The following is a 22,060-nucleotide window of genomic DNA, read 5'->3' as shown; positions in this document are numbered from 1 at the left end:
CGGTTAGCCGGGACTGCTGGTAAACAATTGATAGTGGCTTGGTGAGCACTTCTGCCAGCTCCCTCAGTGCCCTTGGGTGGATCCCATCCAGCCCCATAGACTTGTATGTGTCTAAGTGGTGTAGCAGGTCACTAACCATTCCCCCTTGGATTATGGGGGCTTCATTTTGCTCCCTGTCCCTGTCTTCCATCGCAGTGGGCTGGGTAACCTGAGAACAACTGGTCTTACCGTAGAAGACTGAGGCAAAGAAGGCACTAAGTACCTCAGCCTTTTCCTCAGCCTTTGTCACTATGTCTCCCCCCGCATCCAGTAAACGATGGAGATTCTCCTTAGCCTTCCTTTTGTTGTTAATGTATTTACAGAAATATTTTTTATTGTCATTTACTGCAGCAGCCACATTAAGTTCTAGGTGGGCTTTGGCCCTTCTAATTTTCTCCCCACATAACTTCATTACATCTTTGTAGTCTGCCTGTGTTGCCTGCCCCTTCTTCCAAAGGTCATAAACTCTCTTTTTTTTCCTGAGTTCTAGCCAAAGCTTTCTGTTCAGCCAGGCCGGTCTTCTTTGCTGCCAGCTCATCTTTCAGCACATGGGGATGGCCTGCTCCTGTGCCTTTAACATTTCATTTTTTAAGAATGTCCAGCCTTCCTGGACTCCTTTGCTCTTCAGGACTGCATCACAAGGGACTCTGTCAACCAGGCCCCTAAATGGGCCAAAGTCTGCCCTCTGGACGTCCAAGGCATGTCTGCTACCCCCCCTACTTACTCCTCTGAGAATCGAAGATTCTATCATTTCGTGACCACTGTGCCCAAGATGTCCTCCAACCATCACATCCCCCACAAGTCCTCTGTTTGCAAAAATATACATCTTGAGTTAAGATTATTTATTTCTAAACATTTTTATCTCAGTTTCTCATTCTTGCTCAGTGGACAGTCAAAATTCATTTCTTGTATCTCATGCTGGAGCAGACAAATCACATATGTTACACTGAATCAGCAGAAGTTGTTCTGCAGATATTCTTGGTTCTAATATCTGCCAATAAAACTGCCAGTGGAAGAGCTCTGCTGTAATCTTTAGGGCCAAAGTCTTGTTACCAACTAAGTGACAGAGCACTAAAGGAATAAGTAGCGTACAAAAACTGTTTATCATCTTAGTGTTCTTTCTTTCATTCTGCAATCTTTATAGCAACAAAAACCCTATTAGGAATAGTGTCCCAAAGACCAAATTCAAGGATTGAGCTTTAGTTATCACGAGAAAAAATGACAAGAATTAGGTAGGAAAATTATCAGAAGGTGAAATTGCTTTGGAAAGACAAGATGAGCTGACATGTGTCCTTGTCTATGTTCTGTACAAGTCAACTTATTCCAAAAGGACGTGGCGGAGATGATCATGTCAAGGCAAATATTAGAGGAATGGGAAGAATTCTATATATGATATATATGTGTATGTATGGTGTGTATATATCTCAAAATAACAGGGCAATATATATATCAGAGTATCAGACATGAAAGTGACATGTAAGTCAGGCACCCTCACCAGCATTTCTGCAGGAAGTACTAGTATGTGATGATATAAGTAAAGACCACGTCAAAATGACTATTTAGAAGCTGCACAGCCAGATTTAAAGATAAGATTTATTTTGAATGTTTGACATTGCAAGCATTTATTCTGAATGCCGTTTGGTTTGAAGGCTTGACTTGGACTTTCGTCTTCTTTTAATGTTGCCTTTGTTTGTTCTTATTGAACTTTATTTTTGAAATCTGAGGGAATAAAAGGCCTTGCCATTTTTTTTTGCCAAAATTTGCTGCAGTTTATATTGATGGATCTCAGCGAGTTATAAATCCAGATAAAATATTTTATTACTCTACTTTTATCTAATGATATATTTAGTATTTTTCTCATGGCAAACATAATTTTACTGAGCTGTTGAAGACTAATAATACAGGTAACAAACAAAAATAATAGCATCATGGGTATTTTAATCCTAACGTAACTTGCTCCTGGGCAAAAGGCCAAAAGATGTGCTTCAGAGTATGTAATACTATGCATTTATTCTGCTGCCCTTTCTTACTTAACAGTAGTACTGCACCATATATACTCTAGCTATAACTTGCCTTCTCCCTCCCTGAACACCTTTTACTAAAAACGGAATTCCACATGTATCTAAACCTATGCATCTAAGTCAATTTACATCAATAATTTAGAATGGAATGGTGAACCATGCAAACGAATTTTGCTAGGCATGGGGAAAGAATCTTAATTAAAGCATTACAGCCCATATTTGCAAAGATTTATACCCCCTGCGCACCCGCAGGGAGGTCCAACACGCTGCAGTTTGAGGTGAGCATCCTCAGGGGCAGGGTGGACAGACACAGTGGCCCATGATGGGCCCTGGTCCAGGCCAGACAGTGATTTAAAGCAGCAAAACCGAGGTATTCGCTGGAGCGCGTTGTTGGGAAGGTGGCGTCGATGGAGAAAACTTGGAGGAACGCTTTTGGTGGTCTCAAAGCTTGTGTTACCCCGACACTACAAAAACCCAGCCGCAGTCCTGCACAGCTGCGAACCATCTGACACCTGTGGGCAGGAGCCTCCTCACCCTTCCCTACGAACTGTGACCAGAAAACCTTTTATTTCAGGCACTCAAAAAACCGTATGTGTTATACACATCATAATACAGACACATATACATTACATGCTGAAATGTGTACACACAGCGCATTTAACTAATGCACGTACACTGCAGATTGGGAGATGCAGAGGCACACAGTGTAGCTGTACGGCCGCAGGCGCGGGGGCGGGGGGGTGGCCTGCGCCGGCCGGGGAGCCGTTACCGGCTCCCCCGCAGCTCCCGGCCGGGCCGTTCCGAGGACAGGCCGCCGGGGCCGCCGCCCGCCGCCGGGGCCCCGCGGGGCCGCCGCCCGCCGCCCTCGCCTCCCAGCCCGGCCAGTGGCCGCCGCACGGCCGGGCGGGCGGACCCCAGGCGGCGGAGCACCGCCCCCTCGCCTCCCCCGCGGGAGGTCAGGGCGGCGGTAGCGGAAGCTTCTCCCTGCTGGCGCCGCGTCGCGTCCTGTCCTGTGCCTGGCCCCGCCACCTTCCGCTCCCGTCGGCAGCATGACAGCTCCCGCCTCCGCCTCCCGCAGGTGACACCCCGCGGGCTCTTCCGCCTCGTATATGGGCCACCTGCTCTCGAAGGAGGCTAGCAGTCTGAGCCGGGACCGTCGCTGCCGCCGGGGGAGGAAGGTGCCGCCGCCGCGCAGCCGGAGCTGCTTCCTGCGCGGGCCCTGCATGCTGTGCTTCATCGTGCACAGCGCCAGCCCGCCCGCTCCGGAGCAGCCCCTGCCCGCCCGCGACCCCCTGCCGCCGCCGCCCTACGCGGCCCTCGCCACCGCGGAGCAGCGCGCCGCCCGCCGCCTCCTCTGCCTGCCGCCCGCCGCCTGGGAGCCGCGGAGCCGTTGCCAGCGCCTCCTCCTCTCGGGCCTGCTGCCCTCGCCGGTGCGGGGCCTCCTGGGGCCGGCCAGGCCGCCCGGCGAGGTCGCCTCCGAGATGGTGTGTAAGCGCAAGGGAGCCGGCCTGCCCGCCTGCCCGCCCAGCAAGCAGCCGCGCTGCGCGGCCGCCGCCGCCGCGGAGCCCGAGGCCGGCTCCGCGGCGAGCGGTGGGGACGCGTCGGCCCGGGGCGCCGCCGGGGACAGCGGCGGCGGGGGGCAGCCCGCCTCGCCGCCGCCGCCGCCGCCCCCCGCGCTGGAGGAGAAGGAGGAGGAGGAGGAGAAAGAGAAGGAGAGGGGCGGCGAGGCGGGCTGCGAGGAGCCGCAGGAACACCCCGGCGACGGCTGCCGGGAGCCGCTGCTGGCGCTCACCCCAAACATTAACCATCTGCCGCCCTCCATCCTCCTCAAGGTGGGTCGGGCCGGGAGGCCGCGGGCTGGGCCTGCCCCCGGGGGACCGCGGGGCTGCCGATGTCTCTGGGCGGGCTCGGTGGAATGTGGTAGCCGGAGGCGGTGGGGCTGTGGCGGCCGGCCCTGCCCTAAGGGGTCTTTTGCCACCTCCGGCCCGGCCTGGGGCCGCGCGTCGTCTTCCGCGCCGCCGCCTGCGGTGCCTGGCGGGGCCGGGGGTGGGGGGGAGCGGGGCGGCCCGCCGGCGCAGGTGCGCGAACAGCCGACCTCGGTCCCCTGGCGTTTGGGAGATGAACGGGGTTGTAGATGGGGTTTTTGGTTTTGTTTCGGTAGGGGTCTTTTACCTTTGTTCTGGTTTGTCGTTGTAAAAGGCCCTGTCAGTCGTTAGCTGGAGATGAAGACCGACAAAACTAAAACTATTCCGGAAGCTGCCCTGTAAATATTTTGGCTCGTACCGGTTAGCTTCAGAATGTGGCCCTCACAGATATCTTCTTACATCGCTGATGGAGTACACAGCAAGGGGGACAATCACTGTATTTAGTGCTTCTGTTTAGGTCAGAACTACATAGATAAGTTTTCAGTGTTGACTGGGAAGAAAGTTTACCCTTCAATCCTTAGCTAGACTTATGGATTGTGTTGGTGGTTTTGTGGTTTGGTTTTTTTTTTGGGGGGGGGGAGGCACTGGTGGTTTTTGGCTCTGTAGTATCCTAGTCCATTACGGGACTTTTAGCTTCAGATTTCTGACCAGGTGTCTTGTTAACTGGATTATACAGGTGCCTAAAGGCCTTCGTATGCTGGGTTTTGATACAGATAGAATATCTCAACTATAATCCTTTCTCCAGTTGTGCCATTTTATTATAAGGAGGTGAGAGAGAAATACAGAATCATAGAATGGTTTGGGTTGGAAGGGACCTTAAAGACCATCTAGTTCCAACACCCCTGCCATAGGCAGGCACACCTTCCACTAGACCAGGTTGCTCAAAGCCCCATCCAACCTGGCATTGAACACTGCCAGGGAGGGGGCATCCACAACCTCTCTGGGCAACCTGTTCCAGTGCCTCACCGCCCTCACAGTCAAGAACTTCTTGCTTACATCTAATCTAAATCTACCCTCTTTCAGTTAAAAACCATTACCCCTTCTCCTGTCACTACATGCCCTTGTAAAAAGTCCCTCTCGGGCTTTCTTGTAGGCCCTCTTTAGGTACTGGAAGGCTGCTGTAAGGTGTCCCCAGAGACTTCTTTTCTCCAGGCTGAACAACCCCAACTCTCTCAGCCTGTCTTCGTAGGGTAGATGCTCCAGCCCTCTGATCACCTTTGTGTCCCTCCTCTGGACTTGCTCCAACAGGTCCATGTTCTTCGTATGTTGGGGGTGTCAAAGCTGAACACAGTACTCCAGGTGGGGTCTCAGGAAAGCAGAGCAGAGTAGAGGGGGAGAATCACCTCCCTCAACCTGCTGATCACACTTCTTTTGATGCAGCCCAGGATAATGGTTGGCTTTCTGGGCTGCAGGCATACATTGCCAGGTCCCAAAGTCTTTACTAAACTTTTCACAGTAGGTAGTGGAGACACGAGCCTTAATACAAGGACCAGAGATTCCATCCTCAGAAGTCTCAGGAGCCAGATCTTTGGTTTCTTGATGTTTCCTTCCCTTGATTCCTATCTCTGTGACCTCCTGACGCCGTGGTGCTAGCACAGGAGTGGCTGTCACCTGTGTCTGTGTGCTGTGGGCTGACAAAGACAAGCCCAAAGAAACATTGTAGGAACTCCTAAGTAATAGCTGGCTACTTAGAGGTGGCTGCCATGGGCTGCTCAGGTGCTGTTCTGTTGTTAAGTAGTTGTTAAGTCTCCCCTAAGTGAAGGATACAGGGCTGGATGGAAGGGTTTGTCAGACTGAACTTGGCCTGCAGATCATCAGATGGGCCCTGCTGAGTTTGGAAGTTCATAGTGCAACATGCCAGTTGATCCTGTTCCCTTAGCTGGGGAAGAGGGTGTCTTCAACAGTATCAGGGGATAAAAGAACTGCAGTTCCACAGATCTAACAAACTTGTAGGTTGATTTGCTTTTCATTTGGTCACTGAAACACGTATCAGGAAACCATGATACATAGTGGGCAAAATTTCATATTTAATTTTTGTGGATGAGGGTAATTACTTTGACTAAAGGGTAGTTTAATCCATTCTCTTTAAAATCTGAGGGGAACTAAGGAATTCTAGATAGGTCAACTTGACGGTAACCTAGACAGATATGTGAATGAAAAGAAATAAAGGAGCTGTTTGTAAGCATGCAGTGCAGAAGATTACAAAATCTTGTGCTATTTACCACTAAATTTTCAAAACTTTGTGCTATATATCAAAAATCTGTCTCTATTGCATTTTCACTGGTATTTACTTCTGGAAAGCAGAAATAAATCTTCCTGTTATACCTGTTACCTCTTTGCAGTGCTGCTGCTTAATCAAAAAAGTTAACTGGTGTAAAATGGTCCGCAGACTGAGTGAACTTAGTAATGCTGATTCAAACACTTCAGATTTCCTTTTGAACTGTATTAACAGGAACTGAGTGTGTAGAACATGGAAAGGAAGTTCTCTGCTGTGCTTGGTGCTTCTAAAACCTCTTAAGAGTACTGCATTAGCTTGTGAGCACTGGGGTCTCCTTAAAAAACCCACAGACAAATTGCAGAGGCATCAGACAAGAGCTAGAGATCATGGAAACATGCCCTGTGATGGTAGTTGGAAGGTTCTAGTCAAACTGAATGACACTTTTGTTCAGAAAGAAGACTGAGATGCACTCTTTTGTTAGGAGAAAATTGATAAAAAGTTCAACTGTTTTCCTGTCCTTTGTCAAATAAAAAGAAATAATAAGCTTAATTTGGTGTGAGGGAAATTTGGGTGAGACACTTGGAAAATGACACAGTGTGAGAACATTTACGTCTTGGCAAAGGTGGTTTCCTGTCTCTGGGGTTATGTGAGGAGTTAGGATTTTTATTTATTAATTCCCCTTTTAATAATAAGGGGGATGTCCTTATCAGGGATGTTCTAGGTGTGCTTGAACTTGGTTCAAAACAGAGAAGGAGCTAGAATAGATGACCTTTTTGATGTCTTCTTTCTTAGTTTGCTGCTGTTATTTTTATAAAGAGTGAACACATGATGCTGTGCCTGCAGCAGAGACCCTGTCAGTTTTAGCTTAGAGCTAATGCAGTATGAAGGGAAGATAAAGTGTGTGTATATGTGCATGTGTGTAATGTATTTAACTTAAGGTTTTCATAAATATGTTGTTATTATCTGAGGCACTACTGGCTTCTTTTCTTGCATCTTCGCTCAACTTTTTTTACTTATTTTTCTCATTCTTCCCTTGCTGTAATAACTTACATGTTTGCTTACATGTTATTATTATTGCTGTAATAACTTAAACATGTTTGCTTTTGATAATGTTGATAGGAAATGCAGTGCTGCTATCACTGTGCTAGCAGCACTGCATTTAAGATTATCTGAGTGATATGAAGTGGGTTTCATAGACCAGAGCTAGACTTTTGGTGTTGTCTTCTGACTTTTGAACGTTGGCATTTATTTTTAATAAACCTGAAAAGACTGGATATACATGTGTATTGGGTTTGTGTGGCAAGGTTTTGGTGGTGGTGGTGGGGGGTTACAGGGGTGGCTTCTGTGAGAAGCTGCTAGAAGCTTCCCCTGTGTCTGACAGCCAATACCAGCTGGCTCTAAGACAGACTGGCCAAGTTTTGTCTATGCAATAATACATAGGCTGAGCCCATCAGCGATGGTGGTAGTGCCTCTGGGATGACAGATTTAAGAAGGGAAAAAAAAGTTGCAGCGGGCACAGAAGTGGCAGCTGGATGAGAGGAGTGAGAACATGTAAGAGAAAGAACCCTGCAGACACCAAGGTCAGTGAAGAAGGGGGAGGACACGCTTCAGGCGCTGGAGCAGAGATTCCCCTGCAGCCCATGGAGCTCCATGGTGGAGCAGACATCCAGCTGCAACCCGTGGAGGACCCCACGCTGGAGCAGGTGGGTTCCCGAAGGAGGCTGTGACCCCGTGGGAAGCTCACGCTGGAGCAGGCTCTTGGCAGGACCTGTGGCCCCATGGAGGGAGAAGCCCACACTGGAGCAGGTTTTCTGGTAGGACTTGTGACCCTGCAGGGGACCCATGCTGGAGCACTGTGCTCCTGAATGGACTGCATGCCATGGAAGGGACGCATGCCGGAGCAGTTAGTGAAGAACTGCAGCGCGTGGGAAGGACCCACGTTGGAGAAGTTCGTGGAGGACTGTCTCCCATGGGAGGGACCCGAGGCTGGAGCAGGGGAAGAGTGTCATGAGTCCTGCCCCTGAGGAGGATGAAGCGACAGAAACAACATGTGATGAACTGACTGTAACCCCCATTCCGCGTCCCCCTGCACTGCTGTGGGGAGGAGGTAGAGAATCTGGGAGTGAAGCTGTGCCCGGGAAGAAGGGAGGGGTGGAGGGAAGGTGTTCTGAGATTTGGGTTTATTTCTCATTACGCAACTCTGGTTGATTTGTAATAAATTGAGTTAAGTTTTCCCAAGCTGCGTCTGTTTTGCCCGTGACAGTAATTGGTGAATGATCTCTCCTGTCCTTATCTTGACCCACAAGCTCTTTGTTATATTTTCTCTCCTGTCCAACTGAGGAGGGGGAGTGACAGAATGGCTTTGGTGGGCACCTAGCGTCCAGCCAGGGTTAACCCACCACAATGTGTTTATAGTTATGTTGTAATTTTTTTTTTCTGGTCTAGTCAGGAGGCAGAGGCATCAAAATGCATCATTTGGATTGGACTTCATCCACAAGTTTATGGAGTTGTTGTAATACCAGCTTTCTTTCCTTCTTACGCTGCTGTTCCCATCAGTTTATCCTGTCTAGAGTTTGTGCTGAGCCTTACTTTTAGCTATAGCATTGAGAAAAATGGAAAGGTTTTGAAACTGTGGCTCATGCAGGGAGATAAATGATCTTTCATTTCAGTCTTAATTATTCTGTAGAACTCCTCTTTCTCTAGCAATGGACAACACAGCAACATCTCCCCCCTCCTCCCCCACCCCAACCCCCCCTGCCCCGGAAGCTCAGTGTCACCCTGTGATTGCAGTAGGGAAATGAACCAGCTTTAACTTCACTGTGCTGTTCCTGAGCTTCTGGAAGTGCAGCTGGGGGGCACAGTTGTGAAGGAAAGGTGTGCCAGTAGAGTAGTAACAAAAGCAAAGATAGTATATGGACATTATTTCAATGATAAAGTTCTAAAAGATGTCCTGATGTATTTTGTTACTTGTTGCAGAATTATAAAAATAAGTATTTTGCTTTCCACAGGTGCGTGTGTGTGAAAAGGTGGCTTTTGTGTAAGCATGTAGGTTTTCACATTATAAAATGAGTTATGTCATGGAGGAGACAAATTTGGAATGAAACTTCTGCTTTTCTTGAAGGCAGATAGAGGCCTTGACACTCACCACCTATGGCAGATAATACTTCTCCTAATGTTTTTAGGTGTTGCGTGGCTTGCTGTACATCCCTGAAACTATGTATTATTGCATAGACAAAACTAATAGATTACAAGTTGTGCAGTGTTTGAATACAAAGTAAATGTAACTCTTGCTTTCATTTCCTATTCAGTCATTTGTTTCTTTTGCTCAGGGTGCCTGACCTGTGTTTGGTCTTTCACAGATTTTGGTATGTTTTAGTGTCTCTGTTTTTAAACTTGCGGTGATTCAGAAGCAGCACAGGTGTCTTTTAGTGAGACACAATTGGATGTTGGGGAGTAAAACTTTATGAGCCCTTTCAAGTAAAGGTATCCTGCTTATTCATCAGAACCCTTTCTTTCCATTAGAAGGAAAGGTATGGTATCAGCATCTCCTGTCATTTCTTACAGACAGAAACTAAAGCTGTGTTTTGCATTACAGCTAAGGCAATCCATTAGCAAGTGGCTGGCTGTTAAGGGCAGTGTCTCTCTCCCTTTTGTAACTTGTGGCTGCATGTTCCTGCTGCTAGCTTTGTGCTCTGTAGAGTGACCATGCAATTGCAGAGAGTTGATTCAGCTGGCCGACACCAGTCTAACATTGCAAAACTTTTCCTCAGCTTCCTGAAAAGACTTTCTCTGGGTTCATTCACTAAATCCAGTGCAAAAATTCCAGTAACTAGGAGCAGGGGACCAGTGAACTGTTCCTACTAATGACAGTTTGCCGTAAGAATCCTTGCTGTGATGTGAAATCACACCATCACTTTTCCTGGCAGACACATTTCTGTTGATCACGAGCATTTTTAGCTTGATTCCCTTTATGGGTGTATTGAGGGTCCTTTCAGAGGTGTGTGCCTTGAGTGCCTATATCTTTCCTATACTCAGGTGCTCACGAATCATTCATGTTTCCCTTATTCAGTTGGGGTTATGTGTGGATAAAGTGATGAAACCTCTTAAAAGCCAACCAAATATTTCTCTGTCCTTCATTTGTCTGCTGTTGATAGATGATTCTTTCATTTTCTGAAATAGAACAAAACAACCTTGAGTAAACATAAACCCACTGGAAGCTTAATTTCTCTATGCCTGCAATTAACAAATACCACGTTTAACAGTTCGTAGTAAAATGTCATGTACTAAGCATGTTCCTTTTATTAAATGGTACTTTAGAATTATTTCTGACAATGAAACTTGAATTAGTTGCTGAAAAAATTTGCACGCAGTTGATGAACAAATGAGCAGTTTTCCAAGAATGAATATATCAAATTCATTAGGCACCATGGAATGTTTGAGTTTACATTTTAATGTTCTTTCTTTGTTAATGCCATGAACTTTTTGGTTTTGAAACAAATCTAGCTGAGGCAATGGAGTGAAACAATTTCAAATAGATACCTATTCTTGGGTACAAGAGGTTGTTATTGAGAAGAGAAAGTTTCATTCACAGAAATATTTTCTAGTTAGATTGAAAGATCTTTCACATGAAAACAATGGACAGAAATAGGGGATGCATGGATTCACCTTTTATAATCTCTTTTCTGCCTTGGGGCCTATGGTGTATATTTTGTTCATGTTCATAAAGCTGTAACTTGTTCTTAAAGTTGCTAGTATCTTTAAAGAATGGAATTAGCGACCAGGTGAATTTTCTTGCCTCTGTTCCTGATGCAAAGCTTCTTAAGACTGTGCAATCAATAATTCTAACTCCTTGATTGTGTTTTTTAAAAATATTTTATTTTTAAATTAGGATTGTCTTTTGAAAAGTTAAAATTCTTTCTTGAATTATGCTTATATTTACTTCATATTTGATTTGTGTGATGTGAATTCTTGATTTTGCAAAACTTGGTGCTGAGAATATTGTGTCAGCAAACATATGCACAATTTTCTAGTATTGTACTTTTTTCGTAGTGACATTCATGGATGTGATTGACTTTTCATGATTTCCTTTGATTAGAAGTGCAGTTAGGTATCTCCACTTGACTGAACTTAGAGGAACTTGGTTTAAGGCCAAAGTTATCAAATGTTTGCAGATAACCTAATTAAGTTTCATACATGGATTTATTGATATTTAAATCTTATCTTTACTCTTTTAAGAAAAGGTATGTATAGGGTGTGTAGGGTGTGAGTTCCCCCCCCCCCCCCCCCCCCGCCTTCCTGCTGAAATGTCAACATTTAGCACAAAAGTTGAAAGTAGCCCTTTTTGGATATGCAGCTTGAAATATCTAGCATACCTTTAATAGAGAAACTGTGGGGAAGCCCCACTGTAAGGAGTTTGTATGATTGTATCTATCAAGGACATAAAATTGGGCTGTTTGAATTGAGTTCAGCAGATAGAATGTGGTCTGACTGAAAGCCAGCTATATCTTTTAGTTGACTTATGCTGTCCTGGGCATTGGACTTGGATTTGGATTTTCTTTTCACTATAGTCTTCAATGAGTCTGTATGAACACTTATTTTGAAGCAAGAGCTTGACATGAAAGAACTGACTGTATCTGGAAGGTACGATAAGGCCATCAGTGTTGAACATTGAGTGTTGATCCTTAAATAGGATGTAGCCTGGAGGCCCAGAAAGTCATCTGCATCCATTGAACAGGAAGAAGAACCCACTAATCTTAACTATCACTTGAAAAGTTGTAGCAGGAGGCACTGACATCTGTTTTAGGAACTTGAGCTGAAAGAAGGTGAGATGAGAGAGAGGGAGGAAAGAGAGTAGGGCTTTTTTGTTTGCTTGTTTTGTAAAACTCTGCTTCTTCTACCACTGCCTCTTGCCAACAGGAAAAAAGTGTGAAATGCATCTAGAAAATACTATTAAACTTGTATTTTTTTTTCTTTTGAGAGTGCTGAGGATATTTCAGTCTCTCTGGTGCTTGGAACGGGGATTAGATGGGGAGTTGAGGGGGAGAAAGGGGAGTACTGGACATGTAGGTGTACATACTTGACTACAATTTTCAGGAATTAGATGTGTTAACTAGTGGACCCACTCTCCTCAAAGTTACCTGTCGTAAGGAGGAGCTAAATGAACAGGCTCAGTGGTGGGAATGGTTTTATCTTTAAACTCTATTTATACAGCCTTGGGAATTAGAAAACAATTTTAAATTCAGGACAATTAAGCTGCTGTTGTCTGAAAGGCGGATTTGTCACCTGGTGTGCAATGAGCCAATAATCACATAGTTGGGAGATACATTACTTATTTCATATTTGCGCAAAGATGGGTGCTAGGTGGTAATTCCACAAAGCTAGCACACCCTGCAGTTAAACAAGCAAGCAATTTACACAGTTTTAGATTCACCCACTTAGTTTCCAAAGTCCTTCCCCCAGGTCATTATTGGTAGTCCCTTATCTGCCACCATTTCTATTGGGCTAAGGTTTTCTCCCCTTCGAATTAAAAGCTGTTCTTTTATTCTACAGCGCATGCTCAAGGAGTGTGTGGGGGGTAAGTCTTCTAGGTCTTGAACTGAGTTGGTGGTCGCCATCTCCCCCTGCCGCCTTTAATTTTCCTCTGGTTCATGCTTCTTCGGCAATCATCCAGCCTTCTGTGCCTTCTGGATGTTTCCTTTTGATCAGTTTTTAGTTCCTTCTTCAAGTGTGTAGTTGCTGGCAAAGCCTGCTTCTTTATACAAAGTAACCAGGCTTACATAGTGAAACTATTGAGTAATGGTCCTCTTTACAGGACAATGCATTGTGTTTAACCTTGAATTGAGCAGTGTCACCACAGTTAGGCTGTAACTCAAACATAGGACTACCCTGCCACAGTATCAGTATATATCTAGAGCATGAAACTGAATTAAAGGATGGTGAAGGTCATCAAAGTGAGTTGTAGTATTTTATGCATTAGTGTAGTATTTTAACCAGCAGCTAAGATAATCCCTTAACATAAGGATGATGTGCCACAAAACTGGAATATGTATAAGCTTTGCTACTAAATTCCATTTAGTGTAATTCAATACATCTCCTTTTAACAACTGCAGGCTCTGAAGAGAAATTGATGTTTTACATGGCATTGTTCAGAATCCTTTTATAGCTGGAAACTTTATAGCTACTGCAAGCAACAAAACCAGCAAGGCCATCTTCTTGAACATGTACTGCTTGTCTAACTTCCATGGCTGCTCCTGTCTCTGCTGGAACATCTGCAAGGACTTTGTCAGCAGCTGTTTTTCCTCCAGTGGCTTCATTCTGATGGTTGTTTCTCCAAGAAGTCAGCTTGCAACACTTATACACTCTTTACTTGTTGCTGCAGCTAGAGTTAAGTACAGCGTGGACTAAAACATGACCACAAATGCTTTCAGACATTTCTTCCAGAATAATACTGTCTGTGCAGAAATACTGTTTGTGTCAAGTACTGAATCAAATGTGCTTCTCTTTGGTTTCAGCATTGCTACTGCTGTGTCTCATGCAGTAGCAAAGCAGTAGCAGTAGGCCTTCTGTGATTTGTGAGGTCTTTCAGGTTTTGGTAGGATGGTAGTTGGAACAAAAATTATTTAAGAGCTTTCATATTCACAGTGGCAGCTGGATTAGCAACAGTCTTTTCTGTTCTGTGTTTGCTATGTTCTTGTTTTACAAACTGCAAGCTCTTGTTTCTCAAAGTGAAGGTGGTATTTCCACAAATAAGCATATCTGTTTCCTACTGTAGCAAAGATTAGTTAAAGTATTTTTATAATGCCAACCTCGGCATCCCTTCTTAGTATTAACTGGAGTCAGTCTGGTGTCTGTCTGAACATAACGTGGATCATGTTGCCTTGCTCTCTTCTGAGGTTTTTGTAACTGTTAAAAGATGCAGTCTTCTGTTTCATCCTGGTAGTAGGAACTCAAGTTTCCTACTGCTTTTAGTAACTTAGAATTGCTGAGAATCATCAGACTGTCATCTCTTTCTAATGCTTAGAATTACTCTTTGGCAGTAGGAATGTCAGATGCCAAATTACCATTTACTAATTAGTGCTTTTTCCCTTCTTGACTAGGGGTGATGGTATTTTTTGGGTGCTGATCACAGCCACCTCCTTGCTCTGTGCATGGATTCACCAGTACAAAGAACTGCAGGGAGGAAACAGGCACTGATTGTTTCATCTGCACTTCTGTCTGCCTGTGTTCAAGTGATTCCCTAATAAGAAACATCCATTGGCTCTGGTAATGGTCAAGCAAAGGCCTGCAGGAAAACAGTGTTCACGCACAATCTTTCAGCACTGCGAGGAGTCTTACATAAGAGACTGTGAGTTTTTCATAGCTAGAAGATGATGATGGGAGTGATAAATCTTGCAAGCATTTACAGAAGGTGGTGAACTTGGGTTGTTTTTCATTTTTTTTTCTTTTCCTTATTATATTTTGCAGATCTTTTAGTAAGTCAACCAACTCCCCTTCACCAAGGGGTCTTACAGGGATACACATATTTAAAACTGCTATGCTAAGCTAAGCCATCTCCTATAACAAGGGGGCAGTAATGGTTGTTATTGTTGACAGTTGATTGTCTAGTCTGTTCTAGAGACCACCCAGTGATGCAAATTCTGTAAGTTACCAGGTATTATTTTCCAATGCTTCATTATCCTTAGTTTAGAAGCCTAACAATTTTTGAGACTAATTGTCCTGTCCACCACAAAGAAGATGAAAGTGTTGTTCTCTCTAGTTTGTTTACTCCCTTTGCTGTCGCTTTTCCTTGGTTAAACAGTCCTAGTCTTTTCTTGGAATTTTTTCATGGTTTCTAGACCTTAGTGCTTTCTGTGGACACTGTCCAATATCTTCAGATTTTCTGGAGAACGTTGCCCGAGAATGGCTATCGTGCTTCTGCTTAGTACTTGATGTCCTCATCAGTTGAGTGGGAGGACTGTTTCATGTTTTGCAGTTTGTATTCCTGTGTAGATATCTTAATGCCATGACTGCCTTTTTTCATTATAGGATGTCATGTAGACTGAAGTTCATTTGTTACAGGGTACCTTCATATGTAACTCTTGACAGACCTTTTTATATTTATTAAGAAACAACAGTACTTCTGGGGAAGGGCTGAATATAATAAATGTAACAAATTTATGAGCCTGCCATAAAGTTACAGTTTATTCTTTTTTGCAGGCCTCTGTAGTGCTCAAAACCTTGGGGTATAAAATGCTAATTCTATGCTTAAGTTTCCTTGTATGACACTGATTTGCTCTGCTGATCTGCTCCACCATCCTATGCCCCCTTCCTACAAGACTGATGTTTTTGTACCTTTATGACTCTTCTTTTCAATTCAGTTAGGAAAGAGAAGGAAAGGTTTTTCTACCTGAATCAGAATGGGAATGAAAACACCTTTTAAATGGCTTGCAAATAACATTGTGCTAGTATTTGTATTTGTAATTCCTTAGGTATCCCATCTCAGAAGCACGTTTGAAATTTGGTCTAAGAAATGAGTGCTTAAGTAGGATACATTCTACTGTTGGTTGTGCTAATGTGACTTATTAATATTGTCAGCTGTTGTGGGATGTAGGTTTTTTTTGTTATTGTCCTTGACTAATCAAGTCAGGGACAAGTTCTAGAACTGTGTGTTGCAATGCACACTGATACTTTTCTGTCTTTTACAAGAAGGGTTAGTAGTAAAATATTTCTGTCTTAAAATATGATTACTTCTGACAAATAATATTTCCTTCTGTTTCTTTACAGATATTTTCCAATTTATCCCTGAATGAGCGTTGCCTTTCAGTGTCATTAGTCTGTAAATATTGGCGTGAACTCTGTTTAGACTTTCAGTTTTGGAAGCAACTGGATCTCAGTAGTCGTCAACAGGTACGAAGGTGTCACTGTGGAAAAATTATGTTTTGATGACTCAGAACTTGTTCTCAGAACTTGTACTCTTGAGCAAAGGTAAACAAAAGAAACCCATAAACCGGTGATGTCTGTGCTTTCAGGGACTTTTCTGCTAAAGACTAAAAATATCTGGACCCTTAGATTAACTCCTTTAAATGTAGCTGCTTTTGCCTAAGATCATTTGTTAAACAGTGTGAGGACAAGTGCTGTTTGAAAGGGATTGTGGGTTACTTGTCTCGGGTCTGTACCAGGTAGTGGTTATTTCTATTCATAAGAACTATCAGATCTCGTATTAATTGAAAGACGTACATGAGCTTTTCTGAGGATGCTCTAGTTTTGAAGAATGATCACCTAACTGGTGCTTGCTTTGTTTGTTTTAACAAATTTTCTTTAATTTTTCTTGAACTCATGTGGCTTCTACTGGTCAGAAGACAGATTGTGTCTTTCTAGGCCTTTAGCCAATCCTAGAATTAAGTATGTCTGGGATTCATGGATTTCATTTAGTGAGATCCTTAGAGTCTAGCCTTAGATTGTTCTGGGTAACTTTCCTCCTTGGAAAACTTTTCTAAGGATGCCCATGTTGTTTGGCCACCCCCTTGAGGTTTCTTGTTACTTAGTTACTTTCAGAGGTTTATAAAACAATTTCTTGGGAGTTTCATGAAAATATAGGGTGCAGGAGAACAGCTATTGGAGGGTCCCATTTGAAGAAGCAGCAACATGAACTCATCTATGTTGGATGTAGAGAATGTACACGGGGTATTATTTTCAGATCACCAATTCATTAGAAAGCATGTAAGTTGTCTTGCTTCTAGAGTCACTAGTGGCTAGTGGTTATATTTCTGAACCACTGTTATATAGCAGATTGTCTGATTTTTCTCAAGTGACTCCACACTCAGACCAGAGGTCCATCTTTTTGCTCTGTAGGTACTATGTGTCAAATAAGTCTTTCTTCGTCACTGTCTTGAGGTGTAGCCTTATTTCTACTACAAAGGTGTTTAATGGTTTTGCCTGTTGGGTATGTTGGGATCTCACTAAAGTTTATCAGCTGTGGCATTGCCCTAAGAAAACTATCTTGCCAATTTTTAATTGAGTTCCTAAACCAGTATTTAAGCACAAATGTTATCCTTCTCCGTGTGTGGGGAGTGTTTGGTGGTTTTGGGGTTTTTTTGGTTATTCTTGGGGTTGTGTTCCTTTTTTGGAGGGGTTGTTTGTTTAGGTGTTTTTGGTGGTTTGGGTTATTTGTCGTGTGTGTGTCCCCTGCCCCAATTTGTCATGTTTTCTAGCTAACAGCTCCCTGATGAAATAGCAAGAAAAAAGATTAGAGTTGCTACTGATGGAAAAGAGATTGAATGCAATTTGTTTCTCAACTGTGTAAGAGAAAAACAAAAGGGGTTTGTGTTGCTCTCTTGCCCTCTTCAGGCTTAAAGCTAAATCACATGTATGCTAAGTGGTGAATAAGTATTCCTGAACGGTTTTGTTAGAAACCTCAGGCCACCTCAGGTTTTTTGAAACTGAACTTTTAAAGTGAGGGAGTCCTGTGCATTGTGTCTTACCTGCTTTGGGTTTTGTTTTGTTTTAAGTTATCTTGAGCATGAAGAATATCTTATGTTTCTTACCTGCTGTGTAGGACTGGCTTTTAAAATTACTGACATGTTAGCTAACTACAATGTGTACAGGTACAAAGTGAATAGAATCTTTTATTCTTCAAAGGAGCTCTGGGAAAATAGTGCAAGTATCTGATTTAATGGTCTTTCATAGACTAACACTTAAAAACAGAATACTTGCATATTTTAAAACTGAGCAAATAAAGGGGGAAGGAAACTTGGTTTTTAATTAGCTTTATGGTGTTCTTTCCTTCTCATCCCTTTTATTCACTGCTACCTTAGGTGACTGTTTTCTGTTGTTAAGAAGCTCATTGTTACCTGCATCACTGTACTATTTGTCTGCTGGCACCTGGTTTTGGATGATTACCAAAGCCTAAGTAAAGACCTGTTGCATTTCAGAGACATATACACTCTTTACTTCTCTGTAAATGCTACCTTAGGTACGTAAGTAGAGTGCTGCTGTAGAAGGGCCAGCAAATCCTTTTCTTCTAAAGGATGAAGAATTCTTTGTCTAAAAGAGGACCATTAACTGTTATTCTCTCCAAGTGCCGGAGCAGAATTCTTTAAAGGTAACTGTAAAACTGATTATACCAGTATGCTGTTATCTTGGAAAATAAATCTTCTCATTCTCCCAATACCTTATGGAAATGTATCTTGCAAATAGTAGTTCTTGTGTTAATGAAATTAAAGATGTTTATGAAAAAAGTTAAATTTGAGTATTTGGATTTTCTTTGCAGGTCACTGATGAGCTGTTGGAAAAGATAGCATCAAGAAGCCAGAATGTTACTGAAATCAATATTTCTGATTGTCGCAATGTATCTGATAAAGGAGTATGCATATTAGCAATTAAATGTCCTGGGCTCCTAAGGTACACTGCCTACAGGTGTAAACAGCTTTCTGACATCTCTATTATTGCAGTTGCCTCTCAGTGTCCTCTTCTTCAGAAAGTGCATGTAGGCAATCAAGACAGACTCACTGATGAAGGCCTAAAGCAGGTAACCATCCATTCCACAAATTTCTTTTGTAAATTTAATATCTTTCAACTGCTTACTAAGTGCAAAAAGGGACATGGAAGAAGGTACCCTCTTCTAGGATTTAATTAAAATCAGATGACCTCTACTATTTTAAAAATTGGTTTATGGACATATTTTTTTGGTGCAGTAATGCTATTCTCTAGAGACTGCACATACTTTTTTTTTTTTTTTAATATCCAGGGATTATATGATCCCTTTTATAATGAAATCTCCAGTTCAACATCCTGTACTTCACCTCTGGCTGATTAAGTTTTCCTGAGCTTGTTGCTATTTGGAACCAGTGTTTATATAAATCTTTTTTGCATCATGAAGGCTGAAGGTGACTGAGAACTTTATTTGCTAGGCACGCAGGAAGGTTTCGTCAACTCTCTCTCTTGTGTTAAAAGGAGCATTTAGGGTAAGCTGTGAAGTAGTTATGTTAAATCAAATATGCTATCAATGGTCTAGCATACAGGCATTGTTAGCTACTTATACGCTCAATAAATAACTTGGTTCTTACGTGCTGCTCATAGCTCCATTTTGCTGACTGTAGTTAGCAACTTCATTTTGTCATGTATGTAATTATAATCTTTCTTGTTTGTGTTACAAAACCTGTAAAGAAAGATAATTTTTAAGGTGGGGGGGCATAGAAGCAGAAAGAAATCTTAACTCCCAACTCTCCAGTTCAGTCAAATCCTGTTGTTTTTTTCCTTTATTCTTAAATACTTGCTTTGATTCCATTAATTGCAGCTGGGTTCAAAATGCAGAGAATTGAAAGACATTCATTTTGGGCAGTGTTACAAGATCTCAGATGAAGGAATGATCTTTATAGCTAAAGGCTGTGAGAAGTTGCAAAGAATATACATGCAAGAAAACAAATTAGTAAGTACATGTCATGATTTTCTTTTTCCACAGTGTTTTCATTGTCAGAGCTTTCTCTTGCTTTTTATCTGTTTAAAACTTCCTTCTGAATAGCTGCTTTTTGTCAGTGAATTGCTTAAAAATGTTCTCTAGCTGTGAAAACTTAGGTTTTACAGAGATAGCTCAGATGACTCAAAGTACAAGTTAAGCTAATGCTATTCCAAATACATATTAACTTTTGGTTTCAACATGACGTTCCAGGACTAATAGTTTAGGAGATGCCTAATTCGTGTAGGAAAATGCTTAGTCTATATGGAATGTTTCTTTTGTTTATACCAGTACATTTTTCTACAGTAAAAAGTACAAACTTAACTAAACTAAAAGATTTTTGGAGGTAGGGTTCTTGGTTACAAATAATACACTCTGATAATCTTTTCTTGAAATATGTCACTTTCTCATCAGGATGCAGTTGAGAAAAGAGTGTGGCTGTGCTAGTAGAAGGAAGTTGCTGAGGAGTAATGAAACTATCTTGTGTCCTAATTATAAACAGTCTTTGAAATCATGGTTTCTAATGTTGAAAGCCAGTATCTACTAGATAGTATAGTAAAGCACTGGCTTTAATTTTTTTGTTTTTTGTTTTTTCTTGGAAGTAAGTAGAAAAATCTGTTTGCAGTTGAATTCTTAACTATCAGGTAATGTCAGGGTTATAACCTTTAGTTTGAAAACTGCTGAACTGGAACAAATAAATACGTTTGTAAGAAAACAGCATACCTTGTACTCAGAGTCATTTGATATTTGGCTTCAAACAGACAAACAGATACTAATAACTAAGGTCGTTCATTCGAGAATGTTTTCTACTTAAAAAAAAGAAAGCCATTTACTGGTTTTGATCAGAATTATGGGTTGAGAGATAGATCATGACCAAAACTGAGATCTCAAGACAGTTCAAATGCAGAAAAATGGTGTGTCCCCTTCTCCCATATCAAAACCAAATCTGGAGTACAGTCAAAATTAGTCCTTGTAATATTTATCTTAAGAAAGAAAATCTGTTAATTAAAAAAAGAAAGAGACTTGAAAGTCCCAAGAAGCCTTGAAGGAAAGCATACTCATGCAAAAATTAACTGGAGAACAGTAGGGAAATTCAAAGCATTATTTATCTTTGAATGAAAGAGGAAAAAGCTTGTTGCGAATATTCAAGGTTTACATAATTGTACGTGCAAGATTACTTAATTGTACATAAAAATTATTATATGTATAAATACCTACATAAGTTCATGATCATTGGAAAATATGTGGTTAAGATGTTAATTTGACCTTGCTTACAAATGTCTTACACTTCTTGCCATTGATGTTTTTATTCTCTTTATAGTCTGAAACATAACCTAAGAAGCTGACATTATAATTGTTAGCGCTTAAAAGTTCTGTGGTTTTTTTTTTTTATCTGAAATGTTATTGAAGTTCTCAGTTGAAATGGGCCATAGGAAGTCTCTTCTTGGTTTTAAGACAATCAGGAAAGATGTTCTTCACTTGTACTTTATTTGGTTGCCTCCATTACTGGAAACGTAACATTGATTCTTCATTGGAAATAAGACAAAAGTCTGTACTCTCAAATAGGGAACTTCTTTTAATGATTTTGTCACTTCTGAAAATTTCTCAAGTGACTTATGAAACCTAACCTTTTGCACAATTTTTCATGAATGTAGGTTTTTTTAATGTCTAGTTTTATTTAAAGCTGCTGCCAAATCTTAATTTTTCAGGAAGAAATAAACTTGTGGCAAACTTGGTTTAGCTTTGTAAAGTCCAAATTCAGGTCCTTAAATCTTGGTCTAGGAATGTAAACATGAAATAAATTATAAAGTTATTATGAATTCCAGGGTGCTCAATCTTTAGGATAAAATAACACTTGAATGATTCCACTAGATGATGCTGCAGAAACTGATGTGCTTTTCACTTGCTAGGGGCAAGAGAATTTCAAATCTTGCTGGAAGTGTAATTGTGTGTGATGAACCAAGACAGCTTGTAAGAAGTTCTCATGCAGTTGCAAAATAAAAATTTTTACCTTCCAAAATAACAATAATAAAAGATACGAGTTGTTTTAATGCCACAGAGTTACCTTAAAAGGGAGTAATGGTTGGTGGCAAATGATAATCCACTGTTTGATTTGTCAAATTCTGTGGGTTACTTTTGTTTTTAAGACTGCCTCCTAAAATAAAACTACTGCTAATATTTACTGTGGCACATCTTACTTCCTACTCTTTTGGTGAAGAAGGTAGTTTGGGGAAATGTGTGTGTGTGTTTTCAAAATAACTAAGTATTCTTTCTCTGAAATCAAAATATTGTGTGGCAAGAAAAGCATACTTGATATATGAGGGCTTGATTCTGTATTTGAAGTTCATAGATTAGATTGTCAGTCTGCTATAGGAAGAAGACTCCTTTCTTCCCCCCACCCACCCTAACATCTTCTGTAGCTTTC

The 22,060-nt window shown here is 42.1% G+C and overlaps 1 protein-coding gene across 4 annotated transcripts in view; it reads left to right on the top strand.

Moving 5' to 3' along the window:
* Positions 1-3,041: 3,041 nt before the first annotated feature.
* FBXL17 (F-box and leucine rich repeat protein 17) overlaps positions 3,042-22,060 on the top strand; it is a 290,036-nt gene continuing 271,017 nt past the window's right edge. Inside the window, exons 1-4 of one of the 4 annotated variants that reach the window (XR_011323446.1) lie at positions 3,042-3,892; positions 15,966-16,088; positions 18,451-18,708; positions 19,477-19,608. Coding sequence is in view for 2 of the 4 variants with exons in the window: in XM_069777472.1 (XP_069633573.1) it covers positions 3,170-3,892; positions 15,966-16,088; positions 18,451-18,708; positions 19,477-19,608 (1,236 nt within the window). In the remaining 2 variants the exon portion in view is untranslated. The remainder of the gene's footprint in view (positions 3,893-15,965; positions 16,089-18,450; positions 18,709-19,476; positions 19,609-22,060) is intronic. The other 3 variants (XM_069777472.1, XR_011323445.1, XM_069777471.1) reach the window with 3 other exon arrangements.

Source organism: Haliaeetus albicilla, chromosome Z (assembly GCF_947461875.1).
Source record: "Haliaeetus albicilla chromosome Z, bHalAlb1.1, whole genome shotgun sequence".
In the NCBI taxonomy this organism is placed as follows: Eukaryota; Metazoa; Chordata; class Aves; order Accipitriformes; family Accipitridae; genus Haliaeetus; species Haliaeetus albicilla.
The sequence above is the reverse complement of the archived record's forward strand: the minus strand, read 5'-3'. Positions and strand labels throughout refer to the sequence as shown.